Source organism: Pseudorca crassidens, chromosome 11 (genome assembly GCF_039906515.1).
Source record: "Pseudorca crassidens isolate mPseCra1 chromosome 11, mPseCra1.hap1, whole genome shotgun sequence".
Taxonomy (NCBI): domain Eukaryota; kingdom Metazoa; phylum Chordata; class Mammalia; order Artiodactyla; family Delphinidae; genus Pseudorca; species Pseudorca crassidens.
Genome location: NC_090306.1, coordinates 22,477,582 through 22,495,482, shown reverse-complemented (window position 1 = coordinate 22,495,482; position 17,901 = coordinate 22,477,582). Strand labels below are relative to the sequence as shown.

The following is a 17,901-nucleotide window of genomic DNA, read 5'->3' as shown; positions in this document are numbered from 1 at the left end:
TATTTGTCATTTTGTGGCTACTTAACTTTAAAATGTCAAATATTAAGATAGAGAGCAACCCAAAACACACATTAACGAGCAATTATGCATCCAAAGAATAAATTTAACACAATAAATAACCTCAGTTCATCCAAATGTATACGCCATTTTATCATTCGTGGAGCATCATTCATCACAAATATAATTACTGACCACCTACTAAGCGCCAAGCATTGTTCTAGGCAACATCGATACACTTTTGGTTTGTTTTAAACATAGGCAAAAATCTTTGATTCATGATGCTTCCATTCCAGTTGGAGAGATAGAAAATACACATAAATATGGCAAATACATATTGCGTAAGAAAGTGGTGAGTTTTAGAAAAAAATAAAGCAGGGAGATGTACTACGAAGAATAAATATGTGAAATTTTAGATAGGGTGGCCAGGAAAGGCCTCACTGAGAGCACCACTTTTAAAGGAGAATGCAAGAAAGCTAGCCATACAGATATCCGAGGAAAGCACTTTCCAGGCAGAGTGAACAGCCAGTGCAAAGGCCCTGAGGCCAGTCGCCCCAGCATGTTGTAGAATCAGTGAGGAATCCCATGTGCCTGAAGTGGAGTGAAAGAGGGGAAGTGCAATGAGACACTAGGTCAGAAAGCAGTGAGGAGTAAGTCCTAAAGGCCTTGCAATCCAGCAAGTACTTTGGCTTTTCTCAGTGAGCTGTGACTATCACTGGAAGTTTCTGAAAAAGGTATGAATGACATGATTTAGGTTCAGACACCATCATCACCACTTTCAATCTTTTCCAGAAATACTGTAACAGAACAGATTGAGCACATATTAATGGCAAAGTTTTGGACACAAGTGAAAAATTCAACCACAGTACTCTCAAGCTACGGCTGCCATTGGCTGCCTCTGGAGGCTGGCTGGGAATGGGCTCCTCTACCAGCATAAGTTCCTTTCCTATTACGTGCTGAATGGTCAGGAAAACATGGAGTAAAGAAGGGGTGAGAGAGGAAGTGGAAATAGCCTAAGGAATATGCTAGGAAATGTCTGGTTTCAGAGCATGCAGCAATTCTCCAAAGAAATCAGCAAACCTGGATACTTAAGTCTCTAGAGGAGAAGCTTGCAGAGCAATTATAAAGTACAATAATGAGGCACTGTGTATTATAAAAAGTAAAATATCTCTAACTATCAAGGTTGCATAGCTGCACCACCACTAAAAGATGGATCGTACTGTTTGTGCTTGAAATGGGAAGGTACAATATATTGGCCGGAAAGGTAAGAAGGTCCAGCATGGGACTGGGTGGGAACACCGGTATTTGTGTCACATCACATGAAAATGCTTTAGTCGTAGGATGTACTTATTAAGGTTCCCAAAGCGAACACCTTACATTTCCACCACAGACCAAAAACAGATCTTGATTCTTTCATACAATTTTCATTAGCTTTTATATAAATATTGATACAATTAACTTCTAGGCTTATTCATGCATCTTCCTAAAAATTGAATATCCTTTAAATACTTACAAAATAAACACCTTTTCTACTTTCTCTTCTGAATATTTTTGTGATATTCTCTAGATTTTACGTGTTTAACACATACTAAAACCACGGTATTTACCACTATGTCCCGGGAAAGGGCAGATCTGCCGGATGCCTAGAAAGAGGCTCATTGTTCAGTGAATAAGAACACCATTTAAAGCCCAATCCACAGCTTAACTCATGCACTGGAACTGAAATGACTGCCACAACCACTAGATAGCACTTGACATCAACTACTGCTACCAACCTCTCTTGTTATTAGAAGTATCTATTCACTGCACTCCCTATTTTGAATTGCTACTGGGTCCTTTTACAGTAAACTTCCCAGTACTACCAGGAAAGCACCTATTAAGTGCAACTGTTCTTTCCCTCACAGGACTATTTGGTTTTAAGCCACAGCAGGTCATTCAAGCACAATTGAAAAGCTAGTCCACTTTTATGGGTAAAATCAGGTGACCAGCTGGCATTCATGAAATGTATACTAACAGCACTTTAAAAAAAACTATTCTGGGACTTCCGTGGTGGCACAGTGGTTAAGAATCCACCTACCAATGCAGGTGACAGGGGTTTGAGCCCTAGTCCAGGAAGATCCCACAGGCCGCAGAGCAACTGAGCCTGTGCGCCACAACTACTGAGCCTGCGCTCTAGAGCCCGCGAGCCACAGCTACTGAGCCTGCGCGCCTAGAGCCCGTGCTCCGCAACAAGAGAAACCACCGCAAGTAGAAGCCCGCGCACCGCAACAAAGAGTAGCCACCGCTCGCCGCAGCTAGAGAAAGCCCGCACACAGTAACGAAGGCCCAACGCAGCCAAGAATAAATTATATATATATATATAAAAAACTATCCTTAGGGTCAAAAGGGAATCAGAATCTCTTAAGGGATAAAATCAGGGCAAACCTATTGCCCTATGACTGTTTTTTCCTGTTCTGATCAGCTATTCTACGTTCTAAATTTTGGAATAAGCAACAGAAGGTTCACCGTGCGGGACCTGTAACACGCAGACATCTACCATTTGACTCTGCAGCCACTCGACGAGAGTTTCCGCCGTGGAGTCTGGGATCTGGCACCTCAAGCCTTCCTTCTCATCCGCTTCCATCATCTCTAACAACCCGCGCAGGTCTTCCACAAGGTGCAGAGCTCGCAAGCTTCCCATGAACGGGGAGGTGGGAGACTGGCAATCAAAAATCCCATTGGAATATTCCAGGGCCTTAGAACCTAGGTTTAAAAAAAAAAAAATCATGGAGAGAGCAATGTATGTTGGATAATATACCAAAGCTGAAGGTGGCAAGCAAGTCTAGTCACAGTGAGGAATGACCAAACAAGGAACAGGGAAAAGAGAATTCAATCACGTAAACCTCTCCAAGGCATGGTCATTTGGTGAAATGATAAAAACCATGCAATTGATGATAAATACCAATGATCAAATATCTAACGGGGGGGGGGCAGCTGTGTGGAGTAGTAAGAGCATGGTAGGCTTTGGGGTAAGATGTGCTGACCTCAAGGAAACAAGGGCTAAGATAAGGTAGCAGATCAGTTTGGGTGGAGCCATGTATTCCCCAAAATACAAATTTTAGAAACCATAAACTCTAAATGCCCTGTAAATAAGTTGCACATTGAGGTGGAAATTGCATAGCATAATTTCAAAGGTAAGAGGGCCAGCTCCCAGTTAACTGACCAGAATCTAATCTCTGAAGAACTTCAATAACTTACATGTGTACATTTGTATATGCATGTGCATGTGTGTATAAACATTCCCCCCCCACGATTTTGTTTGCAGCCTACTATCAAATGCTCTTGATAACATCAGCTTGAAAACATAGTTTTACAGCCCTTTTTGTTTTCTATTACTTATTAGAGAAAACATTCTACTACTTAAATCCATACAACTGACTCACAGCCCATTCTGAAAGCACCCATATACACCTCTTCATCTCTTTGATTTTTATTTTCTGGTCTATCAGATATACATACCATCAAATATACATACTAACTTTCTACTTAAATTTCAACAGTTATGATATTTAGGCCATCATCTCACAAATTTGAAGGTCTTACGACTGATGAAACTTGTGAGCCAATGTGTAAGTTCTCTCTCCAGTTGGCCAGTTCTCACAATGGGGAAAGGAATTCTCTTTCAGCTGGTTCATTCCACTGATATTCCTAATACTGGACCACAAGATTTGAACCAAACATCTACCAAATTGTGTTGATGGTGACCACTGATATGCACAGTGGTAAACGCTAATGGAACCACATAACTGTCTCAATCAACCCCCTCAGGAAACCCTGTAAAGTTGAGATAAGAACTCAGAAAAAATAGAGGAGAGTATGTCAAGAGGAAGGAAGAACAGAAAAGCATCAAAACCCAGACAGACTATAATGTCCTATTCCAGGAGTTTTAAGTATTAAGATCATCTGATGATATCATTAAAAAACACATGAGCCCATGGTAACCCTCTATTCTGTTCAGTCTCCATCACAAAACAAGGTGGGGAGAGGGGAGAGATATGTATTCGGAAAAATTCCCCAAATGTTTGTAGTCAGTTCTCTTCCTCTCCCTCTTACCTCAGCTGGAGAAATACTGATGGTAATTTCAACATATAAATCCAGGTACTACCCACAAAGCTTTGACTGACTCAGTTTGAGGTGGGAGCTGGGGAATCTGGATTTTCTTAATAACTCTAATGTTGGTCCTGAAGCCCTGCCAGCGCTGAGGAACAAATACACCAATCTAGTGGAATATGTAAAATGTATCCCTCAACTACTGTTCCAGAAATACCACTCTCCTTGACTAGAGGTTCACTAAAAGTGTAAGGTTACACGTAACCTCTGGTAAGAGCCTATAATCGGTTCTAGTTGTTATATTTTCTGAAACTGTGACAGAGTAAATGGCTGAATAGTCCTTCAACTATTTAAAAGCATATATCATATAAAACAGATAAACAACAAGGACCTACTGTATAGCACGGGGAACTATATTCAATATCCTGTAATAATTGTAATGAAAATGAATCTGAAAAAAGAATATATATATGTATAACTGAATCACTTTGCTGTACACCTGAAACTAACACTGCAAATCAACTGTACTTCAATTTTTAAAAGGAAGTTAAAACATAAAACAAAATTTTAAATTAAAAAAATAAAAGCATATACTTGGTTGGCCAAAAAGTTCGTTCGGGTTTTCTGTACGATGGCTCTAATACCGCTTAGTTGTCTTTAACTTCGGAACAATTTTGTTAGACTGCATGTGACAGCTGTCATATCAGTGTGCATTGAAGAAAAACATCAAAATTAGTGAACTTTTGTGTAGCCATTGAAGGTGGAAGGAAAAAAGTAACATTTTCGGCATGTTATGCTTTATTATTTCAAGAAAGGTAAAAACACAACTGAAACGCAAAAAAAAAGATTTGTGCAGTGTATGGAGAAGGGGCCGTGACTATTAGAAGGTGTCAAAAGGGGTTTCCGAAGTTTCGTGCTGGAGATTTCTTGCTGGACGATGCTCCACGGTCGGGCAGACCAGTTGAAGTTGACAGTGATCAAATCAAGACATTAATTGAGAACAACCGACGTTATACCACATGGGAGATAGCCGACATACTCAGAATATCCAAACCAAGCACTGAAAATCATTTGCACCAGTTTGGTTATGTGAACCGCTTTGATGTTTGGGTTCCACATAAGTTAAGCAAAAAAACCCTTCTTGACCATATTTCCACATGCGATTCTCTACTTAAACATAATGGAAACGTTCCATTTTTGAACCATATTGTGACGGGCGATGAAAAGTGGATACTGTACAATAATGTTTAACAGAAGAGATCGTGGGGCAAGCGAAATGAACCACCACCAACCAACACCAAAGGCCGGTCTTCATCCAAAGAAGGTGATATTGTGTATACGGTGGGATTAGAAGGGAGTCCTCTATCATGAGCTCCCTCCGGAAAACCAAACAATTAATTCCAACAAGTACTGCTCCAATTAGACCAACTGAAAGCAGCACTCGACGAAAAGCATCCGGAATTAGTCAACAGAAAACGCATAATCTTCCATCAGGATAACGCAAGACTGCATGTTTCTTTGACGACCAGGCAAAAACTGTTACAGCTTGGCTGGGAAGTTCTGAGTCATCTGCCGTATTCACCAGACATTGCACCTTCAGATTTCCATTTATTTTGATCTTTACAAAATTCTCTTAATGGAAAAAATTTCAATTCCCTGGCAGACTGTAAAAGGCACCTGGAACAGTTCTTTGCTCAAAAAGATTAAAAGTTTTGTGAAGACGGAATTATGGAGTTGCCTGAAAAATGGCAGAAGGTAGTGGAACAGAAGGGTGAATATGCTGTTCAATAAAGTTCTTGGTGAAAATGAAAAATTTGTCTTTTATTTTTACTTAAAAACTGAAGGAACATTTTGGCCAACCCAATATTATGCCCTGAGCAAGAATACACTTTTCTAGGTTAAACATAACCAGTTCCTTAGTTTGTTAAACTCTTCACCTTCACGCTTACCTTCTCTAGGTAAGTTTTCATTTGCCAATGACACTTTGAAAATAATATTCTAAGAATCGAATACAGTACTCAAGGTGTGGTCTAATCTACAAAAGAGGTCCAATTGAAGTTGGGTCTCCAGGACATAGAAGTATAACAAAGGAGGTCAAACCCCACATGACACTCCCCTGAAGGGAAGAACCTTCTGAAGAGGAAAATACCTTTGATTTCTTCAAACCACCGAAGCAGAGTAGAGTCCAATTTGTGACCAGAAAAGTGAAGGAGCTGGGGCCAGGACAACTATATCCTGACCCTGGTAGCTGGCAGAGACCAACTGTACCCTGACCCTGACCGCCAGGTGTGTGCATGACAAGCCCATCCTAAGCCCATTCAGACATCTCCTCATTGTAATTGGTTCCTAAATATATGAAAGTCCTCCTCTTGAGACAAAACACAAAATATGACATGAGACCTTAGGTAGCCACCACTCCTGGGGGACTGCGAGGGAGTGAAAAGGGCTCATCCACTAGTCAGTCCCCTCAGTTATGATGAGAAAACAAGGAGATGATAGTCGACTGCTTTTGCTCAGCTTCTATAATAGAGAATTGCTGAAGATTTTTTAAAAAGAAGATGATCAGATTGGCATTTTGGAAAAAAGATTCTGGTGGTCTGGAAAAGGATGGACTAGAGCAGGAAAGCAAGAGTGTCAGGGACATCAAGTGAGAGGGTTATTTAGATAAAGCAAGACAATGGTAGCACAGACAAGACAGATTTTAGAGAGGAGGGAATGGGAGAATTTGGTAGGAGGTAGAATTGACAGAATTTGATTGACTAAGTGGAGGAACATGTGGGAAGTGCCTAGCATGACTTAAACTTCTGCTTTAGGAAACTGTACGGATGGAGGACTATGAAATTAGCCAAGACAAAGACAACTAGAGGGGCTTCTGAGGAAAGATAATGAGCTCAATGGGTTTTTTTGTTGTTGTTTGTTTTAATTTTTTATTGGAGTATAGTTGATTTACAATGTTGGGTTAGTTTCAGGTGTACGGCAAAGCGAATCAGTTATACATATACACATAATGAGCTTAATGTTTTAAATGATGACACTAATGTGTCTACAAGACATTTCAGGGGAGTACCTGGTTGGCTGGTAGACATAGGGACCTGAAGAATAGCAACGAATTGGAAAAATAAGCAGATGTGAGAGTCGTTGGTGGAAAAGTGAATGTGGAATTCAAGGGAAAAGATCAAAACACTCCTGAATACTGGGTAGAGCAGTATCCCTCCAAGTGCAGTCCACAGACTATCTGGACGAGAATCACCTTTATCCTGGATTAGAAGCCCAGGATGGAACTAGAATTTCTGACATTTTAAAATAAAATTTAAGAACAATTCTGGCAAAAATTGGAGAAGAGGGACAAAGATGAAACCATGGGGAACCTAAAGGCATTGGAGAGAGACAATAAATGAAAATATGAAAGTGGAGAGGTAATAAAAGAGTTGTAATAAAAAAGTCAAGAGAGCAAAGTAAATGTCATGATTGCGTCTTTTAGAGGATGCAGATTACCTGCTATAATACCGTCCATCTGCTCCAACGCCGCAGCCAACATGTCACTTGCATCACTCATCATTTTGCTATTTGTCAAGGGCAAATTCCAACCTAGATCTGAAAAAATAATGATGTTATCATTACATCCTTAAATGACACATGCTTCCTGGCAGGTTTGATAATTCAACATCAAATTATAACTGCACCTAGCAGTCAAATACAGAGAATTTGTGAAGTATTAGAGCTGAATTAAATGAATCATTTAACAAACTATGACCATTCATCTGCCTACTGTACTGCAGGACCACATGCTATAACTGATCAGTTAATAAAATAAGTACAATACAGTTCTTGCACCCACGGTGTTTAAACTCCAGTAGGATGGTTTCCGCGCTGTACTCTGTAGAGCTCTGGGTCTCTGTGAGGTCATCAGAGGTGGCTGTGGAACTTTGCTCAGGGCCATGAGGGATGCTGCATAGATAAGACTTGTTCTTTCTGCACCAGCCCCACCTAATCTCTGCTCTCTCAATTTTGCCTTTAATTTTTTTTTTTTCCCCGCAATAGGGAATTACCGTAAGATCTGTCTAAGAAAATGGTTCAGGAACATATATAATAAGCACATACACATCTACTGGTATTTTGCAACATAACAATAACTATCATGTACTGAGTGCCTACAGTGGTTCCGACACATTAATATAAATTATCCACAATTCTTTATCATGAGAGGAACCCTATAAAATGCATAAATTCCTCTTCATTTTATAAATTAGATCAAAGATGTTTGTTGATCTTCGCCTGTAAAGACAGCAAGTAAGTATAACAAAAACCAGTTTACAAAAACCAGTTTTTAAACTAGGTCTGTCTGATTTCCACTATAATATTAAATTTTTGTTTCTCTGATCCTATCTCACAGCTAGGTTTAGGCTGAAATTGTGTCACAGTCTACTCACTCTTTTACCAGTTAAAAAATAAACTGAAATTATCCTTGCAAAAAATTTGGTCATTAACAGGAAAAAGGTAAATTATGTGATTTTCAATATTAATTAATACATTTCAGGTACCAGCTAAGCACCCACATAAATTCTCCCAACAGGCCTAAGTAAGGCTCTTGCTACTTTGCAGATACTGTGGTGTAGCAAACGCCTGGGAAATAAAGGCTGTGTTGCTTGAAAGAAACCTTTGCCCTCTGTTTCCAAGTAACCAGGTCTTACCACTTTATTTTTGCAAACATATTTACAGTTCTGATAAACAGCTGCTTAGATCAGTTCTCTACTGTGCATTCACTCTAATAAAATGCCATTTAATCATTGTGAAATCTTACTTTGATTTTATAGTATTCATAGATTTCATCTAAGAATTTCCCAGAACTTTACTCCCTTCAGAAGGTATAAAATATCACTACCATTTTATGTAGAAATACGACAGCATAAAAATACCCAAGGCATGCATTTACAGTCACCCAGAAATCAGGGGGTTAATAAGCTAGGTTATGAACGTAGGAGTTCTCAAAAATCTACTTGCACATTTAGCTAGTGCACAGTCCAGAGAGGTGGGGCGCAAATTTAATGATCACGCTTCAGGGTGGAAACCTCAAAACGTGAAAATTGAGAACACAGAGGATTAAGCCAAAGAGTGTATGGTCCTTGAATTTTATGTCATTAAGTGGCTTACATTCCCTTTCATTTTAAAAGATGAACTTCAAAGAGCTCTAGATAGTATCTAGATAGATACTATATATATATATATATATATATATATATATATATATATATATATATATATATATATATAAAAGAGAGACAGACAGACACATGCCAGGCTCAGCTATAAACTTGGGGAATGCTGATAAAATAAAATAATGCTCACTTTAGAAAAGCTCTCATCACCTCACTAACTTAGAAAAACAAATATTTGTCTTTGTTGGCAACTATAATGTGTGTAGAGCAGGAACACTTTTCCAAGAAAGACAGGTAATTATCTATTTCTTCTCTATTCTGTTAAATGTACCTTTCAAATTCTATGATGTGGAGGTATGAGAACTTAGGCCATGCTTTTCAAAATGGTGGTGAAGAACCAATTTTTAAAAAAATTTCCAGTTTGTTAGAGACCAAGTCTTTGTTTAATATAATAAAATACGACAACAACATTAAAGTGTTATAAAAGTTTATAAATGCTTACTCTCAATCTCTATGCTTATCACATAGCATCCTACATGTAACAGTAAGGACAAGACAGACAGTAAACACAATTAATAAATATGTATGTAATATGCCAAAGGTGGTAGGTGCTAATGGAGAAAAATCGAGCAGTTATCCTCAGGAGATCAGAGAGTCAGGAATTTGGAGAGGTTTGCAAATTAAACAGGGTGGTCAGGAAGAATGACAGATTCAAAGACTTCTTTAATAAATTAAAATTAGTTAAATATAGGTGGTAGTTCAGTGGTATTCCAAGTGTAGAATTCTTACAAATTGATTAAAAAAATGGGAGAGGTGAAGTCACGAACAGACATATAACAGAAGAGGAAACACTTTCAGCCAATAAAAATATGAAGAGATGCTTAATGTTATTAATAGTCAAGAAATTTAAGATAACTATGTGATACCATGTTATACCCAGTCAGCTGGCAAAAAAACTGGAGAGTACCAAGTACTGTAAAAGGAGGTGAATGCACAGAATCTCTTACAGAATGGTAATGGGAATGTAGAATGGGCTAAAATTAAACATGTACATTAATTTAGCAATTAGCATTAATCTAGAATTAATTTCAATCTAGCAATATTTACCCCAAGGTAATATTTACCCCAAGGTATATAACCATGAGCAATACACAAATGTTCACAGTAGGACTTGTCACAAGGACAAAAACGTGAAAACAACCCAAATGTCCATCAATGTGAGAGGAGATGAATAAACTGGTATATTTACACAATGTAATTGCATACAGTTTTCAAAATAAACTAAAACAATGCACGTGTAGTTTGGACAAATCTATGCAATATAAAGGCAAATAAAAAAGTAAGTCTCTGGTTAATTCAGCAAGACTTTTTATAAAGTTAAAAACAATTAAATACAAATATATAAATACACACACATATATTAGAAATACATATAGATTCAATATAACTATACAAAAAGAAAAGAGGGAACGATAATACACAATTCAGGATGATGGCTGCCTTAAGCCAGGGACGTAGAGGGACAGAATGGGAAAAAGGGTTGCAAAGTTAAATGAAGGTTACTGTCAAGTTTCTGAATTAGGGATGGACTCAAAAGTTATTATTACACTATTAAAAATGACTAAATGGGAATTCCAGTTCTGATAATAGTGGAATAGACTGTATTGGACTTACTGTCCCACAAATAGCAATACAAAACACCGGATGACATATAAAACAATTTTAAAGAAATTGGAGAGTGACCAAAAGCAGGTAGAAACTATGAGGAATTCAGCTCTTGAGTAAAGGGAACCATAGTGAGTGATATTCACATTTATACATCTTTTCACTTGTGGGCACTCCCCCGTCCACATGATGCAGAATGGTTAGGGCTTATGAAAAAAATCACAGTCTTAATGGCTCGGTGGATAAAAGGGGGTAAAGTTCTTACCTTATTCACAAAGGTGTTTAATACTAATTCATAGCAGGCTGTGATAATAATATATAATATAATCCATTAAAACTATAAAATAAAAAGACAAAGTAAAAAGCCAATTGAGTTGATGAAATAGACTACTAATAAAATCCTCATTTAATCCAAAAGAAGGCAGTAAAGGTGGAACAATGAAGAGATGGGAGAAAAAGAAATCAAATGGCAAATGGTAGATAAACTCAATCATATAATTTATCATTATATTAAATATAAATGGAATAAACATTAATAAAAGCCAGAGATTGTCAGACTGGTTAAATCCAAAGACACAGTAAGCCTGGGAAAGGAGGAGTGGCTATATTAATATAAGAAAAATGACTTCCAATCAACAAGTGTTACTAGAAAGAAAGAGGGGTATTTTATAATGATAAGAGTCAATTCATCAGGAAGTCCTAACAATCACAAAAGTTTTTGCAACTAATAACAGAGCTTCAAATGACATGAGGCAAAATCTGACACAATTAAGGGAGAATTACACAAATTCTGTCCATTTATACTTAACGTAATTGTTGATATGGTTGGATTTAAGTCTACTGCCCTGCCATTGTTTTCCTGTTTGTCCCATCTTTCATTTGTTCCTCCTTTTCAACCTTCTTTTAGAATGACAGACAAGGCAGGAAAAAATTCAGGTAATAATATAGATGTTAGCAACACTATCAACCGTCTTGACCTAATTGAATTTATAGAACAAAACATCCAAATGCAGGGTCTTCCCCAGTGGTCCAGTGGTTAAGAATCCGCCTTCCAATGCAGGGGACGCGGGTTCGATCCCCGGCTGGGGAACTAAGATCCCACATGCCGCAGGGCAACTAAGCCCGCGCTCTAGAGCCTGCAAGCCACAACTAGAGAGAAGCCCGCGCGCTGCAACTAAGACCCAACACAGCTAAATAAATAAACAAATATTTTTAAAAAAATCCAAATGCAGAACACACATTCTTTTCAATCCACTTGTTATATTCACCAGGACAGGCCATGCAGGTATGCAAGGCCACAAAATAAGTCTCAATAAACTCGAAATGGGCATTAAAGGACTATATAGAAGAGTAAGAACAGCAACCTGAAGTGGTAAAGCACTAATGCTAAGAATAGAGCTTCCATATTTATCAAAAGTCTGACTTGCCCATGGCTTAAGCTACTGTAGAGGCAGCCTCACTTCGTGAGCATCTGTGTTAATAAGGCAATGTCAATTTCCACGCCTGGGTCGAAGTATTTTTAAAGGCTAAATAAAAGGGTTCAGAAAATCCCATGCTCTATATTTTCCTATATCCTCAGAAACATTTCTGAGAGGAAGATTCCCCTGGGCATTCTCACATACTTAATATTGATACAATGGAATATTACTCTAATACAATGGAAGAGTACTCCACAATGAAAAAGACTGATACATATAACATTATGCTGAGCCAAAGAAGTCAGGCATAAATGACTACGTACTATGTGATTCCTTTCATGTGAAATCCAAAAATAGGTAAACTGTGGTGACAGAAAGTAGGAATTACTTGCAGGAAGTGGTGAATGATTGAAGGAGATACTGGGGACTTTCTGTTCAATATGCTGATGGAAGTGTTGGTTATACAAGTTTATACATTTATCAAAACTCATCAAATACATTTAAGATGTGTTCATTTCACTGTATGTTTCACCTCAAATTTTAAAAATTAGGATTGAAAATGGTTGTTAGAGATAAAACAATATTTTTAAAGGAACCAAATAAAAAAGTGGATGAATATAAGTAGGCTATGCATGGCCTTATAATGATAATATATCATGAATAAAGGATAATGAATAATCCAATCATATTCACCTAAGACCCAAAATAAAACTCAGAATAACCAGTTTCTTTTGTTCTAATTCTTTGCTTACCCAGAAAGCTACTGATTACAATTTCATCTTTTAGGTGGTCAAAACCATTTAGAAGGTAAAAACTTTATCATCCGAGAATTCTCACACGATACCAGATTTATTTCTGGATTGTAAATAGCTACAATGGCTTGCTGAAGGGAAAGGCACCAGAAAATACAACTACCAACAACAACAAAGGAATGGGGTTTGCAAGGTTGTAGTTCAAACTGGAGAAACCCCTGATTTGTTTCAGAGATCAGCTCTGCTTGCAAGAGTCCTCAGTTTAGTGGTTTCCTATTCGGATGGTTTAAGAAAAAGAAGTTAAGAAAAGCCTTGGAAAAGCAGTCTCCTGGAGGTAACATTCATATTTTATAGTATGGGTTTTAAAAAAAAATGTAAAAGCATATTTTGAATATATTTCAAGCTTGGCCAGGATCCATTTAGAGCAGATTTGAATAAGGTAAAATACCAGGGAATGTTTCAGCAATGGGTGTGGTGGCTGAAGCATTGGCAGAAAACCATACTTTTTACAGGGTTGCTGACTAACTGATGTTTCAGGTCAGGCCTGCTGCCCAGTCTCTCTGGAAGGAAGGGAAGGAAAGGAGGGAAAGAAGGAAGGAAGGGAGGGACGGAGGGAGGAAGGAAGGAAGGAAGGTTGTAAGAAAATTAGAAAGTCTGTTTCTAAACTTTGGTGAGAATGACATTTGTCCTAACTTTCTCAGCTTTCCTTAGGTAAAATGTTTTAAGTTTGAAAGAGAACTTCGAATTCCATGCTTAGAGATGGATACTAAGACGCTTAAAAGGAGAAATCCCTTCAGTGAAAGAATGTTTACACATGTTCAGCTAGGCTGGTGGAGCATCAAGTTATTACTTGGTCATTATGAAAACAAAACAGTTTCATATAAATTACCCACAGATCTCTCACCAATTTTTTCCCCCAAGATGCTCACTAGGGATGTCAATCATTACGAGATGATTTCCCATGTAGGCAGCGATACAATCTTAGCAAAGCAATGCCTTGAAAACTGGAGTAGGAAGGACTGTGGAGTGGTGCTCAAGGTGTGGGGCCTGATCTGCCGCAGCCTCAGCATCCCCTGTGAGCTGGCTCAGATGTAAATCCTTGGGCCAAGATCTACTGAGTCAGAAAGTCTAGAGGCAGGGTTCGTACGAGCTGCCACGGGATTCTGACACGCACTCGGTCACTGCGCTAGAGCACAAGAGGCCCTCTTTCCTCTCCGGACAGCGAGCCCCACCCAGAGGAGTTGCGAACTGCCTACCAAGGGAAACAAGGGCACAGCTCCTCTCCCCAGCTCCTGCTTCTACTTTTGATCTAAAATAACAGCTCTGAAGAAGCAATTCAGGTTTTAACCTGAAAAAAAATCTCTCCCTTTAAACTTCAACTACTCAGTCATTATGTCTGGAACTTTTTAATATTCTTATGCAATCCTCCTTGCTTTCTGGTTCTCTGCTATGTATCTGTCATCACGTATTTCCTCCTCCACACTGTATTAGTCCAAATCCTTTCACCTGCAGTCTTCTCTAACATCCCTAGAAAATTAATTCAGAATCACCTTGAAAAGGGCAACATGGGGGTCGAGGGGGCAGGGGAAGTGTTGAAAAGAGTGGGGATGTTGGCAGCAGGGGTGACATCTAATGTCATAACACACATGTAAAAAGTTTGTCAAGCTGTAAAAATAAGTATAATATTGATGCTATAACTGGAAATTTGAACACCATGTATTTGACAATATTAAGGAATTATTTTAATGTTTATGTAATAATAGAGAGGAGCAAAATATTAATGGATGAAACGGCATGACACCTGGAATTTGCTTTAAAATAATAAAGGAGAAGGGAATAAGAGTAAAGATATAGATGAAACAAGATTAGCCATGATTTGATAACTGTTGAGATGAGTGATAAGTACATAGGGTAACACTATACTATTCTGTCTACATTTTTATATATTTGAGATTTCCCATAATAAAATATTTAAACTTTTTCATCCATATCTTCAGACAATAGGATTTGCAAACACCCTTGACCCTGATATAATTGGCTTAAATATTTTATTTTTCTATCATAACCTCAAGCATACCAAGGGCTCACAAATATTTACAAACCAAATAAGAAAGTACTTGTTATTTTAACCACCTGCATAAACACAAACATATGCTCAGAAAATGGAAGAGCCTCTCACAGAGGGATGTAAGGCAGAGCATAAAAGAGGGCATGTTAATGACTGTGTATTAGAAAGAGTTACTTCTGCTCACAAAAATGAAGAGCCACAAAAGATGGTTAAATATTCAAATAAATGAAGCAGCAAGGAAAATAGGCTAAAATAAAAGGAAACAAACCTTTTGGTTCTATGCTATTGTTATGTAGGAATGATAACAAGAAGGGAGTTGATTTTTTTTTAACATCTTTATTGGAGTATAATTGCTTTACAATGGTGTGTTAGTTTCTGCTTTACAACAAAATGAATCAGTTATACATATACATATGTTCCCATATCTCTTCCCTCTTGTGTCTCCCTCCCTCCCACCCTCCCTCTCCCACCCGTCTAGGTGGTCACAAAGCACCGAGCTGATCTCCCTGTGCTATGCGGCTGCTTCCCACTAGCTATCTACCTTACCTCTGGTAGTGTATATATGTCCATGCCTCTCTCTCGCTTTGTCACAGCTGTGACAAAGGGAATTGATTTTTAAAGTTCATCACAATAAGCCAAGATCTTTTACTTCTTGAATAAAAGGATGTTGCTGCTATTTGAAAAACTGATGTGTATTAAATGTCAGTAAATCTGAAGATCTAGCGATAAATGGAAAGGATGGCCCATTTCCCTCTACCTACTATTATTAGCTATTATGATGACTGCACGAAATTATGGATTTGCCCAAGGTCACTCAAGAAGTAAGATTTCAGTCCAAAACCCAAGTATGCCTCTCACTCAATTCAACAGGTATTTATCAAACAGCTATTATGCCCTGACCAGGACCACCAACTTTGACCAGGACCACCTATCTCATATGCTTCTAGTCCCAATTATACACCACCCCCAGGACACCCACCCCTGCCTGCCTCTCACACTGCACAGCATACCCTTCTCTGAACACACCCTGCTCTCTTACCTCTGTGTTGTCACTTCTCTCCTTGCACCACCCCTTCTAAGCCCGGGGACACATACTTTCAAGACAGCTCAGGCATCCTTTCCATCCATCCACACACTTTCAAGACAGCTCAGGCATCCTTGGGCCCTCCCGGAGCATCCTGAGTATGACTTCACGAGATCCCTAATTTTACAATATCTGTCTCCTTGACTGCGCTGTGAGCTCCTTGATAATAGAGACTGTATTTCTGATCTCTGCATCCCCAGTGTCTCATGTGGTGGACATCAAATGCTTGCAGCACAAACGCATATGCCCCGGGAGCTCCTCAAACATGCACACTGTCATGTCATAGCTATTCTTGCTCCTATACTCCCTGTTTTGGCAAATAGTGTGAGCTTCCTCTTAGCTGCACAGGCCAGAAACCTATCTTCTCACCTTAACTTTTAAGATAAATTTGATCACTGCTATCACCCTTGCTAGCTACAATCTCATAAAATGAATTTTCATGCTCTTCAAGAGGTTGGTGAACCAAATTCATTGTGCTACTCTGGAATGATGTTATTACTCCTATGAGTTTGCAAACTTAGTTCCCGATATGATGCAGAAGCATCAGGGGGCCTGAGCAGGTTTCAACTTCTAATTTTTCTAACCTACTCTAACCTCTTCTTTTTAGGTCTTATAACCTGAGGACTCAACTCTCTCCTATTTTCCCACCCAGGGCTACCAACCTAGTCTTCGTTGGCTAAGAGATAAGCAGTTCTGGGATATGTGAGACCCAGAATTGCACCCCTAAGGAGGGCAGGGCTGGGTAACAGCTCCTCTAAGCTCTGAAAGGGAGGGAATGGGCAAGGTGCCTATATATAAGCACCCTCTAAAGGAGTATGTTATAAACCCCTAAGATTAAAAGGTAGTGAAAAAGTTTAGTAGACTATAATCAACATTTATTTTAATAAAATAGAAGACATCAGAACATCTCACAAGAAATAAAAGTATTATTTGTGAAACTTTTGATTTGGTTTTATGTATATACCTGCCTGCAACAAATACTGACTGAAGGCCTACCATGTGCCAGGTCCTGGAGGCAGAACAGTGGAAAAGACAAGCAAAAAAGGCAAATCACTCTGCCTTTAGGGAGCTGACATTCCAGTTGTTTCAGCACACACATGCGCACTCGTGCATGCGCGCACGCGTGTATGTGTGTGTGTGTGCGCATCTGTAGGGACATGCATGCATATGGACTGCATCATGATGTAAGAAAGTGTATCTTACACTGGGTCAAAAACAGCTGAAAATTACTTCTTTCTCTAAAGTGGTGCTATTTAAAACATGGTCTATGGGGCTTCCCTGGTGGCGCAGTGGTTGAGAGTCCGTCTGCCGATGCAGGGGACACGGGTTCATGCCCCGGTCCGGGAAGATCCCACATGCCGGGGAGCGGCTGGGCCCATGAGCCATGGCCGCTGAGCCTGCGCGTCCAGAGCCTGTGCTCCACAACGGGAGAGGCCACGACAGTGAGAGGCCCGCGTACCGCAAAAAAAAAAAAGAAAAAAAAAAAAAAACATGGCCTATGAACTGCTGCTAGTTCACCAACTGTTATTGGTCTACTATGAGATAAGCATAGAAATTGAGAATAAGCATTCAGAAAATTTTATAGCAACTTGACCTTGCTGTGATATCCAATTACATGATAATTTTGCTGCCAAACCCAATTATTTTAAAATTGAATTTTACAAAAAAGAAT

General features: G+C 38.9%; 1 protein-coding gene across 12 annotated transcripts in view; it reads right to left on the bottom strand.

Annotated features, from left to right (window-relative positions):
* The window catches only part of PPFIBP1 (PPFIA binding protein 1), a 176,410-nt gene that overhangs the window by 59,294 nt on the left and 99,215 nt on the right, over positions 1 to 17,901 (bottom strand). For 11 of the 12 annotated variants that reach the window (XM_067696005.1, XM_067696008.1, XM_067696013.1 and 8 more), the window contains 2 exons: positions 7,582 to 7,696; positions 2,534 to 2,739 (listed from right to left, as the gene is read on the bottom strand). In XM_067696005.1, coding sequence (XP_067552106.1) covers positions 2,534 to 2,739; positions 7,582 to 7,645 — 270 coding nt within the window. In that variant the 5' untranslated portion in view covers positions 7,646 to 7,696. Of the gene's footprint in view, positions 1 to 2,533; positions 2,740 to 7,581; positions 7,697 to 11,172; positions 11,260 to 17,901 lie in introns of those variants that run through there. The other variant, XM_067696004.1, reaches the window with a different exon arrangement.